Source organism: Telmatherina bonti (genome assembly GCF_933228915.1).
Source record: "Telmatherina bonti genome assembly, chromosome: 17".
NCBI lineage: Eukaryota > Metazoa > Chordata > Actinopteri > Atheriniformes > Telmatherinidae > Telmatherina > Telmatherina bonti.
Window position 1 is genome coordinate 38,674,385 of NC_136615.1, and position 15,110 is coordinate 38,689,494.

The following is a 15,110-nucleotide window of genomic DNA, read 5'->3' on the forward strand; positions in this document are numbered from 1 at the left end:
GGCCCCTCATCTTTTTATTTAGTTTTAAAACAATATAAATTCACACTGACACAGACAACGGTTTATACATCTATAAATCCTCCGCAAATTGTAGAAGAATAAAACGAGCTTGATGACAAGCATCCAGCTCACGTTAGCTTTTACAAATCACTGCTCTTTAATCAGGCATTTCCCTCAGAATATGAATATGAATACAAAAAGCCCAAGAACCTCCAAATGCTGTTATTATACTCACAAGTCACATGCTAATTGACGAAGCTAGTTAACCAACACACCTGGATACTTATTCACATGTACGGAAGCCGAACTGGGAAATGTCACCTCTAATGCAAACTGAATCGCTCAATCATAATCTGTACAGATATGTTATTACACTTCATTATAATACTGACCTTTTCGAAAAGACTTCAAGATCGTCCAAGAACAACAGCACACTAGGGCCTCTGAAGGGGACTGTGTCCAAGTGCTAAGGGATCTCATAATAATGACTTTTTATCTCATAATTATGACTTTTTTTTATCTCGTAATAATGACTTTCAATCTGATAATTATGATATTGTTTGTAAGATGTTTTTTTATTTAAAACGGTGGGAATGGGCTTCCATATTTAGTAGATTATTCACTGTGTTAATATTATTTATCAACCAACTATGTAGAAAAGTGTTTTGTTAGTGAGTAATATGTACGCGTTGTTCCACAAAAAAGAGTTTTGTGGGGAAACTCCGCTGCCGCGGAGACCCATCCAACATGGCGGCGGAGACCCATCCAACATGGCGGCGACGCTGGTTCACTCTCCGCTCCGTGAGGCGTCTGCGTATATATGATGTCTATGGGCGTGGAGAGCAGGAAGGCGCGTGCCAGTTGACGCACAGCGTGCGCGGCCCCGCTGCGAGCAGGGGCGCGGCCAGGCGGCAGCTTTCACCATTCATCCGCATCGTTGGAGAAGGAAGCGCGGCCATGATGCAGGCTCTGAGAGACCGGTTCGAGAGGTTCCTCCGCGAGAAGAACCTGCTGACGGACGTTCTGGCCAAAGTGGAGGCCAGAACCGGCGTGAACCGGACCATCATCGCTTCCGGTGAGTTTCCAGAGCGCTCGCGGGAAACACGCCGCGTGGAGCTGCAGCTGACGCAGAGACGTGATGTGTTTCAGGTGTGGTCCTGATCACCGCGGTCTACCTGGTGGTGGGGTACGGAGCCTCCCTGCTGTGCAACCTCATCGGCTTTCTCTACCCTGCCTACATATCGTGAGTGTTGTCCGGGAAGGGGCGGGCTTGTCTTCCAGGAACCCCTCCCAGCGCCCACGCACGCACGCACGCACGCACGCATATCATCCATCCATCCATCCATCCATCCATCTTCTGCCGCTTATCCGGGGTCGGGTCGCGGGGGCAGCAGCCTAAGCAGGGAAGCCCAGACTTCCCTCTCCCCAGCCACATTTGCCAACTCTGCGGGGGGGATCCCGAGGCGTTCCCAGGCCAGCCGAGAGATATAATCCCTCCAGCGTGTCCTGGGTCTTCCCCGGGGTCTCCTCCCAGAGGGACGTGCCTGGAACACCTCACCAGGGAGGTCCAGGAGGCATCCTGACCAGATGCCCGAGCCACCTCAACTGGTTCCTCTCGATGCGGAGGAGCAGCGGCTCTACTCTGATCTCCTCCCGGATGACCGAGCTCCTCACCCTATCTCTAAGGGAGAGCCCGGCCACCCTGCGGAGGAAACTCATTTCAGCCGCCTGTATACGAGATCTCCTTCTTTCAGTCACGACCCACAGCTCATGACAATAGGTGAGGGTAGGAACGTAGATCGACTGGTAAATCGAGAGCTTCACCTTCTGGCTCAGCTCCTTCTTCACCACGACAGACCGGCGCAGAGTCCGCATTACTGCAGATGCCGCACCGATCCGTCTGTCCATCTCACGCTCCATCCTTCCCTCACTCGTGAACAAGACCCCGAGATATTTAAACTCCTCCACTTGAGGCAGGACCTGACCCCCGACCCGGAGAGGACAATCCACCCTATTCCGGCTGAGGACCATGGTCTCAGATTTTGAGGTGCTGATTCTCATCCCAGCCGCTTCACACTCAGCCGCGAATCGCTCAAGTGAGAGCTGGAGATCACGACCAGATGAAGCCAACAGGACCACGTCATCTGCAAAAAGCAGGGACCCAATCCTGAGGCCACCAAGCTGGATCCCCTCAACACCTCGGCTGCACCTAGAAATTCTGTCCATATAAGTTATGAACAGAATCGGTGATAAAGGGCAGCCTTGGCGGAGTCCAACCCTCACCGGAAACGAATCCGACTTACTACCGGCAATGCGGACCAAGCTCTGACACCTGTCGTACAGGGACCGGATAGCTCGCACAAGGGGGTCCGGTACCCCATACTCCCAGAGTACCCCCCACAGGAGCCCCTGGGGGACACGGTCGAATGCCTTCTCCAGGTCCACAAAGCACATGTAGACTGGTTGGGCAAACTCCCATGCCCCCTCCAGGACCCCAGAGAGGGTATAGAGCTGGTCCACTGTTCCGCGACCAGGACGAAAACCACACTGCTCCTCCTCAATCCGGGATTCGACTATCCGGCGGACCCTCCTCTCCAGGACCCCTGAATAGACCTTACCAGGGAGGCTGAGGAGTGTGATTCCCCTGTAATTGGAACACACCCTCCGGTCCCCCTTCTTAAAAAGGGCGACCACCACCCCAGTCTGCCAATCCAGCGGTACTGCCCCCGATGTCCACGCGATGCTGCAGAGGCGTGTCAGCCAGAACAGCCCCACAGCATCCAGAGCCTTAAGGAACTCCGGGCGGATCTCATCCACCCCCGGGGCCTTGCCGCCAAGGAGCTTTTTGACCACCTCAGCGACTTCAGCCCCAGAGATAGGAGAGTCCACCCCTGAGTCCACCAGCTCTGCTCCCTCATGGGAAGACGTGTTGGTAGGATTGAGGAGGTCTTCGAAGTATTCCTTCCACCGACCCACAACGTCCCGAGTTGAGGTCAGCAGCTCCCCACCTCCACTGTACACAGTATTGATGGAGCACTGCTTCCCCCCCCTGAGCGGCCGGATGGTGGACCAGAATCTCCTCGAAGCCGTCCGGAAGTCTTTCTCCATGGCCTCGCCGAACTCCTCCCATGCCCGAGTTTTTGCCTCGGCAACGGCCGAAGCCGCATGCCGCTTAGCCCGCCGGTACCCGTCAGCTGCCTCCAGAGTCCCACAGGCCAAGAAGGTCCGATAGGACTCCTTCTTCAGCTTGACGGCATCCCTCACTGCTGGTGTCCACCAACGAGTCCTGGGATTACCGCCATGACAAGCACCAACGACCTTACAGCCACAGCTCCGGCCGGCCGCCTCAGCAATAGAGGCACGGAACACAGCCCATTCGGACTCAATGTCCCCCGCCTCACTCGGGACATGTTCAAAGCTCTGCTGAAGGTGGGAGTTGAAGCTCGCTCTGACGGGGGACTCAGCCAGACGTTCCCAGCAGACCCTCACAACACGTTTGGGCCTGCCAGATCTGACCGGCTTCCTCCCCCACCATCTGAGCCAACTCACCACCAGGTGGTGGTCAGTTGAAGCTCCGCCCCCCTCTTCACCCGAGTGTCCAAGGCATGTGGCCGCAGGTCCGACGATACGACTACAAAATCCATCATCGAACTGCGGCCCAGGGAGTCCTGATGCCAGGTGTACATATGGACACTCTTATGTTGGAACATGGTGTTCGTTATGGACAATCCATGACGAGCACAGAAGTCCAATAACAAAACACCATTTGGGTTCAGAGGGGGGGGACCATGCCTCCCAATCACTCCCCTCCAGGTCTCACTGTCATTGCCCACGTGAGCATTGAAGTCCCCCAGCAGAACAATGGAGTCCCCAGAAGGAGCCCCCTCCAGCACTCCCTCCAAGGACTCCAGAAAGGGTGGGTACTCTGAACTGCTGTTCGGTGCATAAGCACAGACAACAGTCAGGACCCGTCCCCCCACCCGGAGGCGGAGGGAAATTACCCTTTCATCCACCGGGGTAAACCCCAACGTGCAGGCACCAAGCTGGGGGCTGATGAGAATGCCCACACCTGCTCGGCGCCTCTCACCATGAGCAACTCCAGAGTGGAAGAAGGTCCAGCCCCTCTCGAGGGTTCTGGTTCCAGAGCCCAAGCCATGCGTCGAGGTGAGTCCAACTATATCTAGTCGGAACCGCTCAACCTCGCGCACAAGCTCAGGCTCCTTCCCCACCAGAGAGATGACGTTCCACGTCCCTAGAGCCAGCTTCTGCAGCCAGGGATCGGACCGCCAGGGTCCCCGCCCCTTGCTGCCGCCCAGCTCACATTGCACCCGACCCCTACGGCTCCTCCTGCAGATGGTGAGCCCACGGGAGGTGGGGCCCATGTGACCCTTTCGGGCTGAGCCCGACCGGGCCCCATGGGCGAAGGCCCGGCCACCAGACGCTCGCTCTCGTACCCTGCCTCCAGGCCTGGCTCCAGAGGGGGGTCCCGGTAACCCGCGTCCGGGCAAGGGAACATTCATGCCCAGGTTGGTCGTCATCATAGGGGTGCACGCATATCATGACAGCCCCAAATAAAACAAACTCAGGTAGTTCAGCCTAAAACCACTAAATAACTGTGATTAAATCCCCCAAATCAGAGTTTTTCTGAAACAAATCTGGTTTTTACAGAAGTCCACATTTACAACGCAGCTTCCAGAAACGTGGAACATTCTGTAGAAACAAAAGCAGAACAGGTCGTGTTTTATTCTCAGTAGAAGCTAAACAACATGCCAGATGATGGGAAATCTGTCTGAATGTAGAAGCAGCTGCTGTGATGATGCAGGATGTGGTCCAGCATGGTGGAACCTGCAAGGTCTTCCCTGAAAGAGACGTTGTCTGGATGGGAGCAGATGTTCCAGCATTGATGGAGCTTCCCAGATGTGGAAGCTGCCCACGCCATTGGCACTAATGCAACCCCATCCCATCAGAGATGCAGGCTGATAACAAGCTGGATGCTCCCTCTCCTCTTTAGTCTGCAGGACACGCCGTCCATGCTGTCCACAAACTATTCCACATCTTCATCCAGGTTTCCACTCAGAACATTTTAAATGAGCTTTGGTCCAGAGAAGACGGCGTGTTTCTGGATCCTCTTCACATATGATGGAGCTTTAACCTGCATGTGTGCATTTCAGCCTGAACTGGGTTCACACTGGTTTCTGGAAGCTTCCTGGGTCCATGCACTGGTTTCCAGTAGAGAATCATGTCTGCTGTTAATGCAGAGGAGCACCAGCCTTGTCCCAGCATACAGAGATTCCTTGTGATTCTTTGAGTCTGCAGATGAATTTGTGCTCAGTAGATGATGGATTTTCAGTCTTTGCAATGAAATATGACTTCATTAGATTCACAAGTTATGGACCAAACTTTCTATCTGCTCAGTTTGGCCTTTTGCACAATAACATGTTTGTGATCAGTTGTCAAATTGTCAAATGAATGATGTGCAAGGTTCCAGCATGCGCTGTGTGACGAAGACAGCCTCATGAAGCAAATCATTGAATCACGTGATGCTGCAGATCTCTGAAAACAGACGTGAATGAACTAAGAACAGGAGCAGCACGAAGAGTCACGGAGCTGAAAAGTCCTCACTGCTGCAGCAGCTTATCAAACATGTTTTAGTTGCATTTTCTTATCAGAGATGCTGTGGACCTTTTATGGAGGAACCATGAGGGGTTTTCATCTTCTGCAGGTGGACAGACCGTTAGAATGACAAACCTGTTTTCCCCAAGTGGGAGGAAAATACAAACATGAGGCAACAGAACAAGTTTGTTCTGTTTTCTAAGAAAACCAGGGAGGAATTTAGTTGAACTCAAAGGAAGACGTAGAAAAGTCAACTTTTTCTACGAAAAACAAATCAAAAGTAAAAGAAGCACATTTGGACCTGACCAGTTCCATTCCTCTGCTCAGGATTAAGGCCATAGAAAGTGCCACGAAGGAAGACGACACTAAGTGGCTGACTTACTGGGTGGTGTACGGGGTCTTCAGCATCGCCGAGTTCTTTGCAGACATCTTCCTCTCCTGGTTCCCATTCTACTACATCGGAAAGGTAATCCCAATCAGTTTTCACCAGGATTCATTCTTTTATTACAGTCAGGAGAAAACTGGAGAGCCGATGCTGTTACATCTTCCATTGTAGGACAACGCAGGAAAAATACAGATTCATAACAGAAGTCTTCGTAAAACATGAAGGAAGTCACAACTGAGGTTTTAAGACAAAAAAAAACCTTAAAACATGGTGAAGTAAAGGTGAAGCTCCGCCCCTAGACTCATACGCGACGTGTCCGGGTAAAGCTCCGCCCCTAGATTCATACGCGACGTGTCCGGGTAAAGCTCCGCCCCTAGATTCATACGCGACGTGTCCCGGTAAAGCTCCGCCCCTAGATTCATACATAATGACTTGTAATGGTGAAGCTCCGCCCCTAGACTCATACGCAACGTGTCCGGGTAAAGCTCCGCCCCTAGACTCATACATAATGACTTGTAATGGTGAAGCTCCGCCCCTAGACTCATACGCGACGTGTCCGGGTAAAGCTCCGCCCCTAGACTCATACGCGATGTGTCCCGGAAAAGGTCCGCCCCTAGATTCATACATAATGACTTGTAATGGTGAAGCTCCGCCCCTAGACTCATACGCGACGTGTCCGGGTAAAGCTCCGCCCCTAGATTCATACGCGATGTGTCCGGGTAAAGCTCTGCCCCTAGATTCATACATAATGACTTGTAATGGTGAAGCTCCGCCCCTAGACTCATACGCGACGTGTCCGGGTAAAGCTCCGCCCCTAGACTCATACGCGACGTGTCCGGGCGAAGCTCCGCCCCTAGACTCATACGCGATGTCTGGGTAAAGCTCCGCCCCTAGATTCATACATAATGACTTGTAATGGTGAAGCTCCGCCCCTAGACTCATACGCGATGTGTCCCGGTAAAGGTCCGACCCTAGATTCATACATAATGACTTGTAATGGTGAAGCTCCGCCCCTAGACACATACGCGACGTGTCCGGGTGAAACTCCGCCCCTAGACACATACGCGACGTGTCCCGGTAAAGCTCCGCCCCTAGATCCATACATAATGACTTGTAATGGTGAAGCTCCGCCCCTAGACTCATACGCGACGTGTCCGGGTGAAGCTCCGCCCCTAGATCCATACATAATGACTTGTAATGGTGAAGCTCCGCCCCTAGATCCGCCCCCAGTCATGACAACGCGTCTGGTTGAAGCAGATCAGTTAATACAGGGTAAAACCATCAAGCGGTTAAATATGAGCAAGAAAAGATTCTTAGCAGAAGCCAGGGAAAGAATGGTAAAGTTTAAGTCGTATTGCAGCAGGGGGAACCCTGGATAATTCCGTGGTCATTTCTGTAGGTGGTGTCTAGACAGGAGCGATTTGGTTTCTCAGAGCTGTCTCTACTGATGGACTGGTCTGATGGTTGATGAACCAGCTTCTGTCTTCCTTCACAGTGTGCCTTCCTGGTGTGGTGCATGGCCCCGTCTCCATCCAACGGCTCGGTCCAAATTTACAACCGCATCATCCGACCCTTTTTCCTCAAGAATGAATCCAAGATCGACGATGCGATGAAGAACCTGAAGGACAAAGCCTCTGAGGCTGCTGATAAGTTCAAAGATGAAGGTACGTTGAGAAGGTCCAGTAGGATCAGACGTCCACAGCGAACAGGAAGGAAAAGTTCTGCTGGCTCGCTGATGTGCAGGAACCAGGAGAACCCGTTCTCAGGAACAGGTTCTCCGTTCCCACGAAGTCTTATGTTTCAGGTTCAGAATGAGACGTCGGTTTTATCATCCATCACCCAAACAAACCTGATTTTCCTGATCGTAAACAACTTTTTGTTTTTCTGCTTTTGGAGATGAAACGCTGCTGATACCGGTTAGAACGTTTAATCTGACTTCATGTCAGGACCGCTGTGGAATAACCACGTCATAGCTTTAAGCTAGCTGCTAACCCTGAAACACACTGCTACGGTGGAACGAAAACTCCTCCCGTCTGAAGGGCCGACGTGGCGTGGAGCCAACCTGCTCTGGCGGTGGCGCATGCTTTGCAGCGTAACACCAAACCAAGCAGCTTCTCTCATGTTTTTAATGTCATCAGTAATAACCGTATTATTATGTAATTCCTAATATTGATCTCTTTGCGTTAACACATTTTTTAAGCGCTGAGGAAATAAAGGTCGATGCGTTGCGACGGAAAAACTAAGAGCGATGTTTTATGAAAACGCTGGAAAGTTTTGATAGTTTTATTAGAGAAGACACACATGCAGGTTCTCCTGATGATTGTCTGCTGCAGAAGCTTTGACGTTTCTTTGCAGGTGGAGAAGCTGGTGTCTGTCTCTTCTACTTTCTGTCGTTGTAGTTTTCTTTTCCCGTCACTATTTTCTTTGCTTCCTCCCATCTGGATGTAATTCAGTGATAAATAACAGAAACAGATTTATTCCAAGCAAGGAAGAGTTCTGCTCTGCATCTGCACATCTTGCTCTCCAACCTGTCCCGGCTTCCAGCACTGAAGTTCTGCCAGCGAAACAAAACACACATTTTAGTCTCAAACTAACTTTTTAGCATTTAATGATAATTCAGAATTTTTATATTCTCCATTTGGATTTTTATCTGTTGTGTTTTTTTTAAACCATTTGAGAAAATATTTGTTTAGTTTAAGTCCATCTGATCTGGTCGACGTGGTCTTCAGGCCTCAGAATGGATCAACCTGGTTCCAGTTCCACTGGTAAACTGGTTCCACTGGTTCCTCTGTTCACTCTGCAGATATTAAACATTATTTATGTTTCCACAGCGAAGAAAGCCACAGCAAACATCATGTTTGAAGAGAAGAAGAGCTCCTGAGTGGGATGCAGAAGGAAAGAGGCCCTGAATGTTTTGTCTTCTGGCTTTTGTGTGAAGTGGGAGCTCGGAGCCGGCTGGAGTTCATGTCCCACATCCGACATGCAGCCCGGTCGCAACTGTAGCTTCATCAGCCAAATAAAAACATGCCATGTCAGCTTGTTGTTGACTGTCAGTCCTTCCAACCAGCTGGGAGTTTAAAGGAAACAAACAGAACGAGAGACATGAATGTGTCCGTGAAAAACCCGTTTCTTCCAGGTGGCTTTGCGGTCCTGGGTTGCATCCAGTCCGTGCTCCTTGCAGATAAACTACACACTGCTGCATCTGGGATGTATGAGACAGTTTCAGCCAAGTTGGACAGATGGACTCTAGATCTAGTCTAGATCTGACTCTCAAGCAGCGATCCTCAACCCAGGTGTCCTGCAGGTTTTCCAAGCTGCAACACACCTGACAACATGTATTTAGCAGGGACACCAGGAAAACCTCCAGGACACCGGTCCTGGAGGATCTCTGCTCTAGAGGACTTCATGGTCCACTCAGTGACTGCAAGGTGTCCAAACCATCAACAGTTTTAATTTCAGCAATACGATGTAGGTAAAATTAGAAGGTCCTAAAAGCTTTTCTGTACATTATTTACTTTTGTTCCATCTTAACAGAGTAACAAAAAAACATGAAAAGATCCCCGAATCCTGCAGGGACCCATGGTCTTATGGTTCTACAAACCTCTTTTACATTCTGGTCAAAGGGCAGAGCCTGGTCCAGAAGGACTTCAAGGTTCCTCGTTGTGTTCTGGTGAAACCATCCAGAGTCCTTCTATAGCTGGACTTCTAGTACTGGACACAGTCTCCTGGAGTTCCGGAATTGTCCAGGTCTTCGTTACGTCCTCGTAATCTGATGAACTGATTGGTTTCATGGAGAGATATATCTGAATATCATCTGCATAGAGATGATTATACTGGTGTGGTTGACATGGACAAAGTGCAGAGTATCAGTCTGAGTACAAACCTAAAGATTTCCTCTGAGCGAGGACGGCTGATGGCCAGCCACACGTGATCATTTCCACTTCATCAGAATATTTCATTTACAGTCAATTCTAAAAGCTCTCCTTCCTTTTTAACACAATGTCAGCTAATATACTCCAGTTTCCTGAACACACCATGGCACTGCAAGGTCAAATCCTGTTTACTTGTATTAACATCTCCGACCGACAGCAAGGTGTGGAAGGGTGTTGGCACATTTATTTTGTGCCTTTTGGTTGGTTAATAACAACTAGTCCAATGCATTTCCTATCATAGCAATCAATCAGCTTCAACAAGCCGCGTGTTGGAATAAAACATCCTGTTTTCATCGTCGCCTTTTTTAAAACGGGAAATCCTTCACTGAGAATGAAAAGCTCTTTCCTGTCCGACACAGCAGAGTATTTACCGACAATCACAACACATGATCTGATTCCTTTACCGATCACCCGGAACATCTGCAGACGTAGCATCCGGCTTCAAGTCCTGCAGCTCTTCTTACGAGTGTCCAGAGAGACCAGACCGTGAGGTTTCAAGGAATTTGGTTGTTTTTCCACACAGACAAGGCAGCTTTTATCCAGGGTTGGAGCGTGCCTCTGGTAGCTGCCCTGCTGGCTTTCATTCATACGGTTACAACCTGTAAGGAGAGGAAATAAAGGCGAAGTGATAAGAAATGATGGGAGAGAGTCGGCTCCTCTGGGAGAACCAAGCCGAGGAACAGGACCAGCCGTCGCCGGTCTGGGGAACCGGACCGGCAGCCGTCGCCGGTCTGGGGAACCGGACCGGCAGCCGTCGCCGGTCTGGGGAACCGGACCGGCAGCCGTCGCCGGTCTGGGGAACCGGACCAGCCATCGCCGGTCTGGGGAACCGGACCGGCAGCCGTCGCCGGTCTGGGGAACCGGACCAGCCGTCGCCGGTCTGGGGAACCGGACCAGCCATTGCCGGTCTGGGGAACCGGACCAGCCATCGCCGGTCTGGGGAACCGGACCGGCAGCCGTCGCCGGTCTGGGGAACCGGACCAGCCATCGCCGGTCTGGGGAACCGGACCGGCAGCCGTCGCCGGTCTGGGGAACCGGACCAGCCGTCGCCGGTCTGGGGAACCGGACCAGCCATTGCCGGTCTGGGGAACCGGACCGGCAGCCGTCGCCGGTCTGGGGAACCGGACCAGCCATCGCCGGTCTGGGGAACCGGACCAGCCATCGCCGGTCTGGGGAACCGGACCGGCAGCCGTCGCCGGTCTGGGGAACCGGACCGGCAGCCGTCGCCGGTCTGGGGAACCGGACCAGCCATTGCCGGTCTGGGGAACCGGACCGGCAGCCGTCGCCGGTCTGGGGAACCGGACCAGCCATCGCCGGTCTGGGGAACCGGACCAGCCATCGCCGGTCTGGGGAACAGGACCAAGAAGCTTTGGAAAAAACAGCAAAGAGGAAGATGATCTTCCTGTGGCGAGAGCGGTGGGGATAAGTGTGCGACAACGCTACCTTGGGAGTTACACCCAAGGAAATGACCTCACAGGTTCACAAAAACAGGAACAAGTTCCACTTACAAATGATTTATTTAAAAGAAATAAAACCAACTAAAAGAGAGAGTTTGGCTTGCTGGTGATGGAACAGGCTAAAACTGGAGTCAGGGATGAAGCCCAAAACCAAGAAGGTGACCCCACAGCAGATCCAATCACTGCATGCAGCAACCATAAGGACGCTCCTCCGCCGCCAGGACCAGGCGACCACACCCTGCAAAGTGCACGGCGCCACATTGGCGTAAATGTTCAGGGTCGCAGCAACAACCCAACAGTGGACTTGCTTCAGGTGTGGTTCCCACACACACTTGGCCAATGCTGAAGGCTGTCCAGCTGCTTCTCCAAAATCCAGTAACTGGTGAAAAGGGACATTTTGCCAAAGTATGTCAATCATCAGCCAGTAAACTTAGAGAGGTGGTGCTTCTGGAGTTAGCAGTGTTGTGTGTACAGGATGTTAAACTGATGGCAGCTGCCCAGGACAACATCCCCGCATGGTGGACATCTTAACACGACGTCTCAGGCTGTGGAACTTCTTGTAGATACTGGAGTGGCTGTATCTAGTTTGCCAGAGGCCATGTGCACACAGTATTTTGCAAACTGTTCACTGGAAGAGCCCGAAGTCATGCTAGTCACCAATGCTAAAGCTGAGTTAGCTGTAATCGGCTGCCTGCATCAGAGTTCTGCTTCCGTCTACATCGTCAGAGTGGTTCAGCGCTGCTAGGACCATGAAAGCACTGAAGGTCAGCATCATTGGAGGCAAAGTGAGCCATGTTGAGCCTACATCCAGCAACCAGCGATCCAAGCTTGGTAGTGTGAAAGCTTTCATCCATAAGGTACAGGTCAACAACACAGTGCAGCCTGTGTGCCAAAAGCTGAGACGCCGACCGCGAAGTATCCGCAAAGAGGAGCCAGCAGAACGAACTCGCTTACTCAAAGCAGACATCATAGAAAAAATGGACGCTGCTGAATGGGCGAATCCTCCAGTTGTGGCACGGAAGCACAGGGGAGGGCTGAACGTGTCGACCTTCATGAACCCAGTAGAAGTATCATCACAACCAGGGAGTTACCATCAGGCAAAACTAGGTGGTTGCCTAGGGCCCCCAGTTCTTTAGGGCCCCATAAAACTTGTCATACACTTATGGTTATTTATTACTTAGTTGCTTATTACTAACATAAATTGTGTTTTTGATTAAAATGCATTTGCTAAACTGCCAGCAGAATGCTTATGATATCATGTGTGTCTCGGGTCCCCCCCTTCAGTCTCCACTATATTGGATCAGTCCATACTGCACATGTGCAGAAAGGATCCAGGAAGACCACAAACCAAATGAAAACAAATGGCGCGAAGAGGTAAGAAAAGATAAGAAAAGAAAAGGAAACGAAAAGGAGCTATTAATTATATTGTTTTAAATTAATTTTTTGATTAAATAAATTCAAAATATTTTTCTGCCAAATATAATTGACATCAGCCTCAAAAAATCCATCTCAGTTGGGCCGCATTATTAACACCACCACATTCTGGATTCCTATCAGTCTTACAGGTTTGTATTGATGTTGTTTTATTGTGTTTTATTATTTACTGATGTAGATGTTTAATGTTAATTTGAAATTAATTAATTTACTATTGGGCAGTTTAAGCATTTCTTATATATTTGCATCACTAGTTTTTCCTTTGACATGTAATCTGTACATTTTCCAGCACGGCTAAGATGATACTTGGAGTTTTGGCTTCACAATTCCCCCCTCAAAGGATTCTTTCAGTTTATCACAAATATTACCACATATTATCATTATTTTGGGGACACTTGGTTTCCACTGAGCAGGAAGGGTTTGAAATATGTAACCAGCAATGCAAATAATGTACACTAGAGGAGTAGAAAGTGCAATATTCACCATATTCCACTCCTGCTCTCAGCGAAGGCGGACGCTTCTATCTGCGCTCCTGTTTCCTCCCACTCTGGCCAGCGACTTTGTCCTGTCTGACTCTGAGCCTCTTTTTACATCTCTTTACTCTACTTTACATCATGGATCTAATCAGCTGGTCTATCAACGCTATTGATCAAATTTTCTCAACCCGAAGATCGGGCAGAGGGGAGCCCGCATGTCCTGAGGGGACGCTTCCGGCTGGATACGTTCAGGACTCATGGGCCAGATGGAGACCTATTTGTCTGGTGGTTCTGTCCTCTGTGGACGTGGAGGATGTTTACATCTTTGATTATTGGTGATCGGGATTCTGCTGATTGGCGCTGATGGAGTCCTGATCGACCTGAAGACCCGTGAGATTCTGGCAACAACTGGCAGGCTGCCAGAGTTCTGTAGAGGTATCAATCAATCAATCAATCAATCAACATAAAATATGTAACTCAAAGCGCTTTACAGTTTAAAATCAGACATTAAGGAAACACACAGACAGACACATTATATAAAAGACTGGATTCAACCTCCCTTTTTAGATACATCTAAATGAGAGAGCTAAGTGCAGACGGACTAGTCGTGGAAACTCCATCCGAGGAGCCGTTTGCACCGGAGCAGCGCAATGGCAGGCACCAGTAGCCCTGCACCCTGTCCACCACCACCACCCCGGTTGCAGACAGCTCCAACAAAGCAAACACTGGAAACACCACTTAAAACATATAAAATGTATTAAGACAAAACCTAAAAAAAATAAATAAATAAATAAACCTAAAATATATGTATATATATATATATATGTATATATATATATATATATATATATATATATATATATATATATATATATATATATATATATATATATATATATATATATGTATATATATATATATGTATATATGTATATATATATGTATATATATATATATGTATATATATATGTATATATATATATATGTATATATGTATATATATATATATGTATATATATGTATATATGTATATATATATATATGTATATATGTATATATATATATATATATATGTATATATATGTATATATGTACATATATGTATATGTATATATACATATATATACATATACATATATACATATATATACATATATATATATACATATATATATATATACGTATATATATATATATATATATATATGTATATATATATATGTATATATATGTATATGTATATATGTATATATATATATATATACATACATACATACATACATACATATTCACACATATATACATGTATATATACATGTATATATACATATACATACAGATATACACACACATAAATATAAAAATGAAATAAAAATAATCAAATAAAAGAAAGTCAAAATGGAATAAATTAACCAATTAAAACTTAAGAAATCAAATAAAGGCCAAACTAAAGAGGTGGGTCTTGAGCCTGCTCTTAAAAACATGAACATCCTCTGCACCCCTGAGGTCCTCTGGCAGACTGTTCCACAGGTGGGGGCCATACCACAGGAATGACGCCTCTCCGTGAATATGTGTCCTGACTTTTGGAATCAGTAAAAGCCTGCTGCCAGAGGAGCGCAGGGATCGTGAGGGCTCGTAAGGTAAAAGTAGTACTGAGAGATAAGGGGGCCCAAGGCCATTGAGACATTTAAAAACCATTAAAAGAACCTTAAAATCGATCCCGAAACACACAGGGAGTCAATGCAGTGATTCTAAGATTAGTGTAATATGGGCCCGCCTCCTGGTTTTTGTCAGGACACAAGCTGCTGAGTTT

At 48.6% G+C, this 15,110-nt stretch overlaps 1 protein-coding gene across 1 annotated transcript; it reads left to right on the forward strand.

Annotated features, from left to right (window-relative positions):
• The first annotated feature begins 900 nt into the window (after window positions 1-900).
• On the forward strand, window positions 901-9,021 carry reep5 (receptor accessory protein 5). The gene is made up of 5 exons (XM_079256181.1): window positions 901-1,075; window positions 1,150-1,243; window positions 5,941-6,079; window positions 7,494-7,662; window positions 8,830-9,021. Exons 1-5 carry the CDS (start codon window positions 958-960, stop codon window positions 8,877-8,879), a joined length of 570 nt encoding a protein of 189 aa, XP_079112307.1. The 5' UTR covers window positions 901-957; the 3' UTR covers window positions 8,880-9,021.
• The last annotated feature ends 6,089 nt before the right edge of the window (window positions 9,022-15,110 follow it).